Source organism: Eucyclogobius newberryi, unplaced genomic scaffold (assembly GCF_026437365.1).
Source record: "Eucyclogobius newberryi isolate DKJ021-1_F unplaced genomic scaffold, fEucNew1.0.hap1 SCAF_5, whole genome shotgun sequence".
Taxonomy (NCBI): domain Eukaryota; kingdom Metazoa; phylum Chordata; class Actinopteri; order Gobiiformes; family Gobiidae; genus Eucyclogobius; species Eucyclogobius newberryi.
The window spans coordinates 34518243-34531748 of record NW_027316167.1 but is presented as its reverse complement, the minus strand read 5'-3'; the positions used below and the strand labels follow the sequence as shown (position 1 = coordinate 34531748).

The 13506-nt window shown below is 44.2% G+C and overlaps 1 protein-coding gene across 1 annotated transcript in view; it reads left to right on the top strand.

The window, feature by feature from the left end:
- LOC140381512 (tumor necrosis factor alpha-induced protein 2-like) overlaps positions 1-12550 on the top strand; it is a 27045-nt gene extending 14495 nt beyond the window's left edge. Inside the window, exons 7-12 of the mRNA XM_072465582.1 lie at positions 1610-1702; positions 1808-1928; positions 3364-3489; positions 5990-6139; positions 8341-8462; positions 12321-12550. Of these exons, the coding sequence (XP_072321683.1) occupies positions 1610-1702; positions 1808-1928; positions 3364-3489; positions 5990-6139; positions 8341-8462; positions 12321-12519 (811 nt within the window). The 3' untranslated portion in view covers positions 12520-12550. The remainder of the gene's footprint in view (positions 1-1609; positions 1703-1807; positions 1929-3363; positions 3490-5989; positions 6140-8340; positions 8463-12320) is intronic.
- The last annotated feature ends 956 nt before the right edge of the window (positions 12551-13506 follow it).

The window sequence follows — 13506 nt, the reverse complement described above, 5'->3', positions numbered from 1 at the left end:
CTGAACTCAGACAAGACTGAAATCATCGTCTTTGACCCACAGAAACAAAAGGTGTTAGCGTCACCTCCAGAGTCTCGCTCTAAAACCTACAAATCAAGTTAGAATCTGGGGGTAATAATGGACTCAGACTTGAACTTTAACAGCCACATCAAATCAATAACATCAGCAGCTTTTTACCATCTAAAAAACATTGCCATTATCAAAAATATAGTGTCTAAACCAGATTTGGAGAGACTTATCCATGTGTTTGTCTCCAGTAGATTGGACTACTGTAAAGGCCTGCTCACTGGTCTCTCCAAACGAGCTGTAAAACAGCTGCAGTTCATCCAGAACGCTGCTGCTCGGGTCCTGACCAGAACCAGGAAGTATGATCACATTAGTCCTGTTCTCAGGTCTCTGCACTGGCTCCTGTGGCTCAGAGAAGAGACTTTAAAGCAGCTCTGCTTGTGTACAAGTCTCTCCATGGCCTAGCACCAAAGTACATCTCGGACTCGGAGGACCTCAGGGACCAGCCTCTTGCTGGTGGCCAGAGTTGGGACTAAACATGGACTGGCCTCCTGTTAGGACTGTCTAGTTTTTCAGTTTTATGCAGCTAAAATCTGGAACAGTCTTCCTGAAGATGTGAGACAGACTTCTACTCTAGCAATGTTTAAATCTAAGCTAACAAGAGTTTTGCTTAGCTGTGCATATGACTGAAAGGATTTTCTTTGCACTCTTCTCTTTCATGTCTTAAACTGTTTTGTGATTTCTTTGTGATTTTAATGCCTTTTTCCTATTGTGTGAAGCACTTTCAATTGCCTTGTGTACAAATTGTGCTTTAAAAATACACTTTCCTACTTAAATCTAAGTCAAAGAATTTAAATTATAAAAATGAATGTTTTTCCTATTCATATTTCATCCCCAACCGGCTGTTTGAGTGGAATAAAACGATCTCAAGATTTGCATGGCAAGGAAATAAACGTCTTAGTCAATTCTAAACTTTACAACTATCAAAAGAAAAAGCTCAGATCAGAGCGTTGCTATAAAGATAGTGAGGGGGTGTTGTGCCGCGGGTTCCTGTTCAGGCCTTACAGGCACCATGCCAAAAGCCCTCGGCATGAACGCTGAAAATGTATCAATTTTCTTCAAAACGGCAGGTCAAAGTGCTCATTATTCACAGGAAAACGTTAACTGTTGGAGAAACTGCAGCACCAGGAGGCAAACCATGTGTGTTCTAGGACAGTCCTGTTGCTCAGAAATATTGGCCTGTTTTTGACATTTCCATCCCTCTGAACTTTAGAACTATGTACTTGGGCCTCAAAACTCCTGCCATGGACACAATAAATTGATACATTTGGAATGTACATTTGGCGGCGGGAAAAAAGGCCATCACAAAGAAATGGATGACAAAAGCATCACCAACGTCACCAACATCAGACAAATGTAAAAATCACATTCAGACTTAATTTGGAAAAGGACAAATTTGACCGACGTTGGACCAAGAAGGACTTTTATTTGACTTTAAATGTGCTGTGAGTTTGTTTCTTTTGATGTTAAGTTGATTTTTGCTCTTTGGTCGTGTTGCGTTCTGTATATACAGACTAACTTGCACTTCGGCTCCTTGTTCCAGGTATGTTGAGGCGGTGGAGGAGTTTGTCAAAGGAAACCACATCAACGTCGCTTCTATGTTAAAAGCTCAGCTCGTGTGTGAGGAGCAGTTCAGGTAAAATACATCTGTATAAAAGCTGTTTGTGGTTAAAATGACAAGGCATTGCCTTAATTATGTTTTAATACGGTTGTTTTTATATCTGTTGTCATCGTTTTCCAGGGAGTTTGTGTTGAATCATGAAATTGACGAGCAGAAGAAACTGAGCTGCTTGAACTCACTCAATGCACTGAGGGATTGTGGGTACTGTAGTCTCACCAGTGGAATCCGCAGCAATCTCAAAGTAAATGGTCAATGGAAACTATATTGCTTTTTAAATTGATATTTTGGAGTAACAATACTAAATGAATATGCTAATCCTGTTTAGGTGAAAAACTTTTCTGAAGTCATCCATCAGTCCAGTCTCTTCTTAAAGGTTCTATTTTATGCTGAAGTCCTTGAGTCTTACGTTATCTTTAGTTTCATGTTCACCTGCAGTCCGTCTCGGTCGGCACTAGCTCATATAGGGAATCGGGACGGAAGTTATCAGAACGGAAGTTACAGAGTCCAAAATGGCGGCCCTAGTGGCGGCCCAAATCACTTGCGGTCACCTAAATTAATTTTGAGATTACATTTTTTAAACTTATAGATTGCACAGTCTAGTTTATTTTAGGATGAATTAGCTACACTTTTGCTAATTCAGAGCCATGGCATAAACTAGTTTTAACCAGACGAAGTAAACCTAACTTTCCTCATTCATTGTTATTATTCAACTTGTAAAAATAATGGCTGGATCAGATGAACAGGTGAGCAAACATTTACATTGTTTTCCCTCGTTTCCTAACTACTACAAAAACTTAGGGTTAAGGGTTAGGGTTAGGGTTAGGGTTTAGGGTTTAGGGTTAACCCAGACCCAAGAGAGAAAATTATTCCCTAGCTGTAACAGCGGGACCGGTCAGTCTCCCTCTAAGCCGGAAAAAGCACTCTCCATACTCTTCCGCGTTTTTACAGTTTGAACTCTTTCACTGCACAAGCAGCTTTCTCAAAAGCAGAGTTACGCAAAGTCCGGATCTGGACTGCGAGACTATTTTATTGGAGTCTCGATCCCGGTCTCATGTTAAACCAATTACGTTCCACCCCTTTTATTACTAGAAATCCAGTCCACATTTTCCCATTTGCTTTGTGTTCCTGCACAGCCTGAAACTAGTGCCTGGCTTTCCCTGCAGTCTGAAGGCTGAATGAGACGAGGGCTGTGAATGGTCAAGAGCTGATTATTACAACATGGGGTGTGGACAAAAAGTAGAGAACCCCTGCAATAAAAGCACATTTTGAATGGCTCTGGTATCCTGACTGGTTTGCCTTGCAGCTCTTTGACACAGCAGGCATATGTGGTATCTAGTAGATATGCTTTAATGGTGAAGCGGCACGCTCTGGGTCCAGAGGCAGGGCTCTGCTGATGTTTGAGCCTCTATTCTCTCTTGTCCAATCATCTCGTTGCTTAGCTTAAGCAGACCTGAACAGAGCTGGACCTGCTGGGAGGTATTACCTCACATGGGCCGCTTTGGGCCCCTCAAACTGGCATGTATGGTTCACCTACAACAGTGCAAACACTTTCAAACCGTAGTAATCCACTTCAAAGCAAATCCATGGAATTAAGGCTAATGAATGACGTGTCTAAAAGAAGCTATTGTTTTTGGCCTGATTTCCACTACTTCACTCTTCATCCCCTCTTGTTCCAGGAGTATGTCACTGGGATGTGGACTGGGCCGTGGTTGGACGGCTCTCTTCCTGTCATGGACTCTCTGCTGGACTTTGTGGATCAGAAACTGGACTGTCTCAGTGACCTCAAACCCTGCTGCGCTCAGGTAACTCAGACATAGGCGGAAATCACGGAGGGTAAGGGGGTCTGGACCATTTAAAAATTAATATGCATTATTAAAGAGTAGGGAAGATAATTGTAAAAAAAACAAATTTTCCTCTCAAAGGAATATTTACAAGTTTAAATATAAAAAATGCTGTATAAATGTGTCCTTTCTTAATCGTAAAATCGTGATATTTCTCCTTTTATAATTTATATCATGACATCCCTAGCGCTGACTTATGAAACTATTAAATATTAATGCTAACAATGACTGAAACGGCCAATATACAGCCAACGTGACTTTATACATTACAAACTTATCTATGTGCTTTGATCATTTTCCGCAAAATAAGATAAGATAAGATAAGCCTTTTTTTGTCCACACAATGGGGAAATTTCAGTGTTGCAACTCAAGTAGGTACAGAAGTAAAAGAACAGATAACTTATAGAAAGCTTTAAATATCAACACAAATACCACAACACAATGTTCTTTATCCAATTGGAGGCATTGTTTAAAACTCATAAAGTCACTAAAAGACAAGAGTAGATGCACATGTGTCAGTATTTAACCTCAATGTCACGCTGTGAGGACTAAAGCTTCTACAGGGGGAACAACACACTACATGTTGTTTTATGCCTTGCTTTTTTGCTGTATCTAGTAGGATATTTATGAGTGACCTAAAGTCCCTCAGTGGTCTCATATTAAAGTAAGGCTCAGTGTTGTTGATCATTGAGGTCATTTTCCTTCAGAAAAAAACTGTATTTATTAATAATACTTTGTTTATTACGTTCAAGATGGTAGAGTCAGAGGTTTTGTGGCACTGCATTTGACCAATACAAGGGCAAGTTTTTTCAAGTTCCAGATGCAGTTTAGGTCCAGTTTTGCTCCCGTTTTGACCAGGGAAGTCTAAAAAGCCTGAAGAAACGGTAGGATGTGCTTGTGACTGGTGAAGTTAGTGACTGTGTTGATGACTCCCCAGAGCTAAAAAGAAGTTCTCTGTGTGGACAGTTGCCCCTCTTTTTTAAAACTACTCTGCTAGCTCTAGTGTGGAAACAGCAGCGGATCTGAGAGAGCTTCCAGCGGAGGTTCGCGGCCTCTTCAGTCAAGTAGAGATGCTTGTGAGGAGTTTCAGTCACTGAGAAGGTTCAAAACATGGCTACGTGGAGCCACTGAACTGATTGCACTTTGTTAAAAAAACTAATTTTTGAATACATTTTGACTGTTTAAAGGGCAAATACATACATTAGTATTCTAATATTAATTATATTAACAATGTTGTATTTTTACAACGCCATTTAAAGCATTAAAGGCGTTATAATTTCCATACATTTTTGGACTCCCCCTAGACCAAACAGAGTTTTGCCCCCGAGCTCAAACAACACTTTCAGTGTACGAAAGCATGGAAAACAACACAGTTTTGTATGAAAGTATGAAATTTGGGATATGGAATTGTGGCTGCTAATCTGCACCTGCGGCGTCTCCAGGTTGGCAACCTTTACCTGTCACAGGACTCTACATTCACTGTCATTCACTGTAAACCTTTATTTGCTTAGTCGATTAATCGTGCCTACTTCTGTACCTACTTTGTGTTGCAACACTGGAATTTCCTCATTGTGATTGTGGGAAAAATGAAGGCTTATCTTATCTATCTTATCGGCCGATGGTGTCTTAGTCGACCTACATTTTTATTAATAGACACATTTTACTTGACACCTTCTTTTGAGATCACAACAGAAAGGACAAAACGAGGAGTTTGGGGTTGAGTTTTTAGTTTGAGTTTTGGGGTGAATCATGAGCTTAGTGTTTTAGGATTCTTCTCTGTAAGCATAGTTTTATCTCATGCAGTGTGGCTCAGGTGCTTCAGATCAGTTTTTGAGAGATCCTTTCAGGCCCCTTTAGTCAATTAGAGTGGGAGCACAGTTTATCCTCTTAGTGGACTCCCACTCTAGGTTCTGTCACCAGAACTGTCATTGTAACCATTTCCTCCATACATGTGATTTAGTATTTATTTATCTTACCCGCGGTCAGGGTCTCGTGAGGCCTCTGTTTCTCTGACCTGTGGTGATTCTCTCCTGAACTGTGGTGATTCTCCCCTGACCTGTGGTGATTCTCTCCTGACCTGTGGTGATTCTCCCCTGACCTGTGGTGATTCTCTCCTGACCTGTGGTGATTCTCTCCTGACCTGTGGTGATTCTCCCCTGACCTGTGGTGATTCTCTCCTGACCTGTGGTGATTCTCTCCTGACCTGTGGTGATTCTCTCCTGACCTGTGGTGATTCTCTCCTGACCTGTGGTGATTCTCCCCTGACCTGTGGTGATTCTCTCCTGACCTGTGGTGATTCTCTCCTGACCTGTGGTGATTCTCTCCTGACCTGTGGTGATTCTCCCCTGACCTGTGGTGATTCTCCCCTGACCTGTGGTGATTCTCTCCTGACCTGTGGTGATTCTCTCCTGACCTGTGGTGATTCTCTCCTGACCTGTGGTGATTCTCTGCCCTGCTGCAGTGGCTGTTGGGTCGTCTCCATCGGGACGTGGCGCTGCGTTACTTTAAAAACCTCCTGAAGACAAAAAGGCGGCGCCTGAATGAACAGGTTGCCGGGGCCAACAGGATGACGGATGATGTCAACAAAATGGACGCCTTCTTCACTAAAAAGGTGAGAGCAAAGAGCAGCACAGACGGAGCTCACAATGATCACTGGGTCAAATGTGTTCCGTATGTCTGTCCAAAACATTTCTTCCTTTTTCTTCTTTTTCTATAGAACATTTTATTTAATTATAGACAAACCAGAGGTAATCAGGATTTTTACAATCTTCACAAACTCCCACTGGTCACAGCCATGCCCACTCATTTATACTTAATAACAAACAAACAAACAAACAAACAAACTGTACAACAACCGTCATAAACATGTACGAATACACTCTGTCCACCGGTTTTCCCCAAGGATGCACTTTAGCACCTCTACTATTCTTACTTTACATTAATGACATGTTTTTTCAATGGCATATTTACAGAAATGTTTATTTGTATGTGCTGCCCTTGAATTAAAGAGATAGGATAAGAGATAAGATAAGATATTCCTTTATTGTCCACACGTGGGGAAATTTAATCAAATCAAATCAAATCAAATCAAATCAAATCAATTTATTTTTGTAAGGCCCAAAATCACAACAACAGTTGCCTCTGAGGGCCACAGGGAGAAATGAATCAACAATGTCTGTGGTGGCGATGGAGTCAGACAATGTCTGTGGTGGCGAGGGACGATGTCCCAGGGTCCTCTGTCCTTAGACTCTCCTTCTCGGCCAGGAAAAACTACAAAAAAAACCTCTTTGGGAAAAAAGCGTAGAAACCTGGAGGAGTTCCAGTGAAGGAGAGATCCGACTCTCACAGACGGACAGACGGACACAAGGAGACTGGAGCTGGACCCACTCTTCAGGCAGAAGAGGGACCGTCTGAGTCGAGCTGGACCCACTCTTCAGGCAGAAGAGGGACCGTCTGAGTCGAGCTGGACCCACTCTTCAGGCAGAAGAGGGACCGTCTGAGTCGAGCTGGACCCACTCTTCAGGCAGATGAGGGACCGTCTGAGTCGAGCTGGACCCACTCTTCAGGCAGAAGAGGGACCGTCTGAGTCGAGCTGGACCCACTCTTCAGGCAGAATTGTTGCAACGCAGGTAGATACAGCGGGAAAGGACAGATAACTTATAGGAAGTTTAAAAAACTCTTAATAGAAGAACTCTTATAAACAAAAACTCCTATAGGCAGAACCTTTAATTTCTTAATAAGGAATGGAGGGGAAAAATAAATAAAGATAAAATAAAATAAAAACAGCTAGCGTAAGACAAAATAATACTAATAATAATGGTAAAATAAACACTCTGTTTACATTAGTTATATGCACATGAATGTGATATTATTGCATGTGAGTACGACAGTAATTGCACATGAATATGACGGTAATGCACATTAGGTCGGTATTTCACATGGAAAAGTCAGTATTGCACGTGTTCAGGGCTGACAGTGTTTGTTATAAATAAATAAACAACAACAATAAACTACCTACTAACTACTAATAAATTACCTTGAATTCCAGAGAGATAATTGGTTATTTTTTTGTTGCAATAATCTTTTACTTGTGTATACTGATAATAAATTGTATTCTTAAAATGCATTAAACATACATTTTAGTTTAAAAAAAAAGTCACAAATTATTGTATTGGAAAAAAGTGTAAAGTTCCCCTCAACACACATTATATTTTGTTTAAAATAAATACCTGTTGACATTGTACATTTCTAATTAATTCCCTTAATTTATTTGATGTTATAAAGGGCAAGGCAAGGTTTGTTTGTAGAGCACAATTAGTACACAAATGATTCAACATACTTTACAGCCAGTGGCAGTTTTTGGGGGTGGGCACCCTTCAGTCATTCCTTCCTACAGTTGGCACAGTCTGTTTTTAACAGGGGGGATGGGGGGGGGGCTCATAAGTTACGAGCTAAAAAAATATATACTTATTTGAATACTATTAACATCAATCAATAAGGGGGGCACCCAGGGAGGGGGCACCCAGGGAGGGGGCACCCAGGGAACCGTTTACAGAAGAGGAAAAGATGAATGAAAATCAAAATACAAATGGATGAAAACATTTGTAATTTTTAAAATTAACCTTAAAAGAGAGAGCATGGATACAATCCTCTGGTTGTTTTTTGTTTGCTCCCAAAAATTTTTTAGCAATGAAAGCTAAGTTAATCAGATTCACATATTAACATTGAACACTGAATATACTTATTTTTCTGCTTTCTTTACTCAAAAACCCGTTTCCTCGGGGCGTTAACAGTCTGAGTGTGTCTGTCCAGGGCAGTGACTCTGGCTGGGTCTCAAAGATCCTGCTCCACGTGGCTGAGGTCCTGAGACTTCAGGACCCAGACTCCATCCAACTGGAGCTGGTGTTTCTGGTCCAGCTCTGCCCCGACCTCAGGTACAGAACCTCTCGCCTGATGCTCTTACTATACACGTTTTGTTCTCAGAATCTATTTGAGAAAGTCAGAACTAAACTTTTACTAGACCAGAGCTAGAACAGGACCAAACCATGTAAACATCAGGACCAAACCATGTAAACATCAGGACCAAACCATGTAAACATCAGGACCAAACCATGTAAACATCAGGACCAAACCATGTAAACATCAGGACCAAACCATGTAAACATCAGGACCAAACCATGTAAACATCAGGACCAAACCATGTAAACATCAGGACCAAACCATGTAAACATCAGGACCAAACCATGTAAACATCAGGACCAAACAAACTTGTCTAATCTCTCTTCTCTTGTCTCATCCCTCATCTTCTCTCTCCTCTCTTCTCTCTCTTCTCTTCTCCCTCCTCTCTTCTCTCTCCTCTCTTCTTTCTCCTCTCTTCTCTCCCTCCTCTCTTCTCTCTCCTCTCTTCTCCCTCCTCTCTTCTCTCCCTCCTCTCTTCTCCCTCCTCTCTTCTCTCGCCTCTCTTCTCCCTCCTCTCTCCTCTCTCTTCTCTTCTCTCTCCTCTCGTCTCTCTCCTCTCTTCTCCCTCCTCTCTCCTCTCTCTTCTCTTCTCTCTCCTCTCTCTTCTCTTCTCCCTCCTCTCTTCTCCCTCCTCTCTTCTCTCGCCTCTCTTCTCCCTCCTCTCTCTTCTCTTCTCTCTCCTCTCTTCTCTCTCCTCTCTTCTCCCTCCTCTCTTCTCTCCCTCCTCTCTTCTCCCTCCTCTCTTCTCTCGCCTCTCTTCTCCCTCCTCTCTCCTCTCTCTTCTCTTCTCTCTCCTCTCGTCTCTCTCCTCTCTTCTCCCTCCTCTCTCCTCTCTCTTCTCTTCTCTCTCCTCTCTCTTCTCTTCTCCCTCCTCTCTTCTCCCTCCTCTCTTCTCTCTCCTCTCTTCTCCCTCCTCTCTTCTCCCTCTTCTCTTCTCTCTCCTCTCTCTTCTCTTCTCCCTCCTCTCTTCTCCCTCCTCTCTTCTCCCTCCTCTCTTCTCCCTCCTCTCTTCTCCCTCCTCTCTTCTCCCGCCTCTCTTCTCTCTTCTCCCTCCTCTCTTCTCCCTCCTCTCTCCTCTCTTCTCCCTCCTCTCTTCTCCCTCCTCTCTTCTCCCTCCTCTCTTCTCCCTCTTCTCTTCTCCCTCCTCTCTCTTCTCTTCTCCCTCCTCTCTTCTCCCTCTTCTCTTCTCCCTCCTCTCTCTTCTCTTCTCCCTCCTCTCTTCTCTTCTCCCTCCTCTCTCCTCTCTCTTCTCTTCTCCCTCCTCTCTTCTCTCTCCTCTCTTCTCCCTCCTCTCTTCTCCCTCCTCTCTCCTCTCTCTTCTCTTCTCCCTCCTCTCTTCTCTCTCCTCTCTCCTCTCTCTTCTCTTCTCCCTCCTCTCTTCTCTCTCCTCTCTTCTCCCTCCTCTCTTCTCCCTCCTCTCTCCTCTCTCTTCTCTTCTCCCTCCTCTCTTCTCTCTCCTCTCTTCTCCCTCCTCTCTTCTCCCTCCTCTCTTCTCTCTCCTCTCTTCTCTCTCCTCTCTTCTCCCTCCTCTCTTCTCCCTCTTCTCTTCTCTCTCCTCTCTCTTCTCTTCTCCCTCCTCTCTTCTCCCTCCTCTCTCTTCTCTTCTCCCTCCTCTCTTCTCCCTCCTCTCTTCTCCCTCCTCTCTCCTCTCTCTTCTCTTCTCCCTCCTCTCTTCTCTCTGCTCTCTCTTCTCTTCTCCCTCCTCTCTTCTCCCTCCTCTCTTCTCCCTCCTCTCTCCTCTCTCTTCTCTTCTCCCTCCTCTCTTCTCCCTCCTCTCTTCTCCCTCCTCTCTTCTCCCTCCTCTCTTCTCCCTCCTCTCTCCTCTCTCTTCTCTTCTCCCTCCTCTCTTCTCCCTCCTCTCTTCTCCCTCCTCTCTTCTCCCTCCTCTCTTCTCCCTCCTCTCTCCTCTCTCTTCTCTTCTCCCTCCTCTCTTCTCCCTCCTCTCTTCTCTCTCCTCTCTCTTCTCTTCTCCCTCCTCTATTCTCCCTCCTCTCGCCTCTCTTCTCCCTCCTCTCTTCTCCCTCCTCTCTTCTCCCTCTTCTCTTCTCCCTCCTCTCTTCTCCCTCCTCTCTCCTCTCTTCTCCCTCCTCTCTTCTCTCTCCTCTCTTCTCCCTCCTCTCTTCTCTCTCCTCTCTTCTCCCTCCTCTCTTCTCTCTCCTCTCTTCTTTCTCCTCTCTTCTTCCTCCTCTCTTCTCTCCCTCCTCTCTTCTCTCTCCTCTCTTCTCCCTCCTCTCTTCTCTCCCTCCTCTCTTCTCCCTCCTCTCTTCTCTCGCCTCTCTTCTCCCTCCTCTCTTCTCTCCCTCCTCTCTTCTCCCTCCTCTCTTCTCTCGCCTCTCTTCTCCCTCCTCTCTTCTCTCTCCTCTCGTCTCTCTCCTCTCTTCTCCCTCCTCTCTCCTCTCTCTTCTCTTCTCTCTCCTCTCTTCTCTCTCCTCTCTTCTCCCTCCTCTCTTCTCTCTCCTCTCTCCTCTCTCTTCTCTTCTCTCTCCTCTCGTCTCTCTCCTCTCTTCTCCCTCCTCTCTCCTCTCTCTTCTCTTCTCTCTCCTCTCTTCTCTCTCCTCTCTTCTCCCTCCTCTCTTCTCCCTCCTCTCTTCTCTCCCTCCTCTCTTCTCCCTCCTCTCTTCTCCCTCCTCTCTTCTCCCGCCTCTCTTCTCTCTTCTCCCTCCTCTCTTCTCCCTCCTCTCTTCTCTCTCCTCTCTTCTCCCTCCTCTCTTCTCCCTCCTCTCTTCTCCCGCCTCTCTTCTCTCTTCTCCCTCCTCTCTTCTCCCTCCTCTCTTCTCTCTCCTCTCTTCTCCCTCCTCTCTTCTCCCTCCTCTCTTCTCCCTCCTCTCTTCTCCCTCTTCTCTTCTCCCTCCTCTCTCTTCTCTTCTCCCTCCTCTCTTCTCCCTCTTCTCTTCTCCCTCCTCTCTCTTCTCTTCTCCCTCCTCTCTTCTCTTCTCCCTCCTCTCTCCTCTCTCTTCTCTTCTCCCTCCTCTCTTCTCTCTCCTCTCTTCTCCCTCCTCTCTTCTCCCTCCTCTCTCCTCTCTCTTCTCTTCTCCCTCCTCTCTTCTCTCTCCTCTCTCCTCTCTCTTCTCTTCTCCCTCCTCTCTTCTCTCTCCTCTCTTCTCCCTCCTCTCTTCTCCCTCCTCTCTCCTCTCTCTTCTCTTCTCCCTCCTCTCTTCTCTCTCCTCTCTTCTCCCTCCTCTCTTCTCCCTCCTCTCTTCTCTCTCCTCTCTCCTCTCTCTTCTCTTCTCCCTCCTCTCTTCTCCCTCCTCTCTCTTCTCTTCTCCCTCCTCTCTTCTCCCTCCTCTCTTCTCCCTCCTCTCTCCTCTCTCTTCTCTTCTCCCTCCTCTCTTCTCTCTGCTCTCTCTTCTCTTCTCCCTCCTCTCTTCTCCCTCCTCTCTTCTCCCTCCTCTCTCCTCTCTCTTCTCTTCTCCCTCCTCTCTTCTCCCTCCTCTCTTCTCTCTCCTCTCTCTTCTCTTCTCCCTCCTCTATTCTCCCTCCTCTCTCCTCTCTTCTCCCTCCTCTCTTCTCCCTCCTCTCTTCTCCCTCTTCTCTTCTCCCTCCTCTCTTCTCCCTCCTCTCTCTTCTCTTCTCCCTCCTCTCTTCTCTCTCCTCTCTTCTCCCTCCTCTCTTCTCCCTCCTCTCTCCTCTCTCTTCTCTTCTCCCTCCTCTATTCTCCCTCCTCTCTCCTCTCTTCTCCCTCCTCTCTTCTCCCTCCTCTCTTCTCCCTCCTCTATTCTCCCTCCTCTCTCCTCTCTTCTCCCTCCTCTCTTCTCCCTCCTCTCTTCTCTCTTCTCCCTCCTCTCTTCTCCCTCCTCTCTCCTCTCTCTTCTCTTCTCCCTCCTCTCTCACAGCTCGCCTCACGTCTGTCGCCTGCTCCTGTTAAAGTCCGGTCTGTCCACAGACTCGATTCGCGCCGCCAAATGCAGCGTAGAGGAGAACCGCCCCCTGGGGCCCCCAACCAATTGCAGCCCTCCATTCTTCTCCCACCTCAAAGTCAAGTGGATCAAAGTCAAGATGAGCCAATTCGAGCTCAACACGTGTGGCTGTTAGAACCTTTAGTGAAGTATTTCTTGTGCTGCTAATGTGCTGGAGCTTGGCCTTGGCAACGTGACCATTTAAAGATGCACTGTGTAACATTTCTGGAGACCTTCTTGTGTCTATGGCGATGTTTCAGAGTGATGAAAATCTAAAACCAAAGTAATTCAAAACTAAATATTAAATCTTTTGAATGGCAAATGAAAGTCATGAAAGTCAAACGGGAAGCTGATGTCATGTCATGTCCAACCAGGAAGTACAATTATAAACATCACCAAAACTGCTAAACTGTGGGAAAATGTGGTCAAATGCACTGTAATGCCAACACATGGAGCTTAGCAGCACCAAAAAAGCTACATAGTGCCTTTAATTATCACCAGAGTATATAAGTTACTCTCTTGTGCTGTGCTACTCATATATTAAATGTATTTATTGACAAAGTTCTGCTAATATATTTACACTTCTTAAGCTTTAAACTAAAGTTTGTGCCTGAAATCACTATGATGTGACTTAGTTGTATTATTGCATTATTATTATAGTTGTAGTATTAGTTGTGCTTGAAATGATTATAATGTGACTTAGTTGTATTATTGCATTATTATTATAGTTGTAGTATTAGTTGTGCTTGAAATGACTATAATGTGACTTATGTGATATGAGTCGGTGTAATCCCTCATTCCTCCAGGAGGGTTCCATTATAGAAAAAATGTGGTTGTATCGTATATGTTTTTACTCAGATTAGGATATAAAACCTGAGTTCCCAGACTCGAGTCACAGATTGAGAAGGACTCTTGGATCAGGGTCGAAACGTTTTGTTTTTCTAAAAAAGTCCAGACGAGTCCAGACGAATTAGTTGTATTATATCCAAAAAAGTATGTAAAACAATTCAAAATGAGCCTGATCATTTACATTGTATTACTGTCTGTCTAAAATTAATCTTCTGCTTTTATTTCAACATTTCACTCTAACAATGGTCACTTTAGACACTATTGTTGATTAATG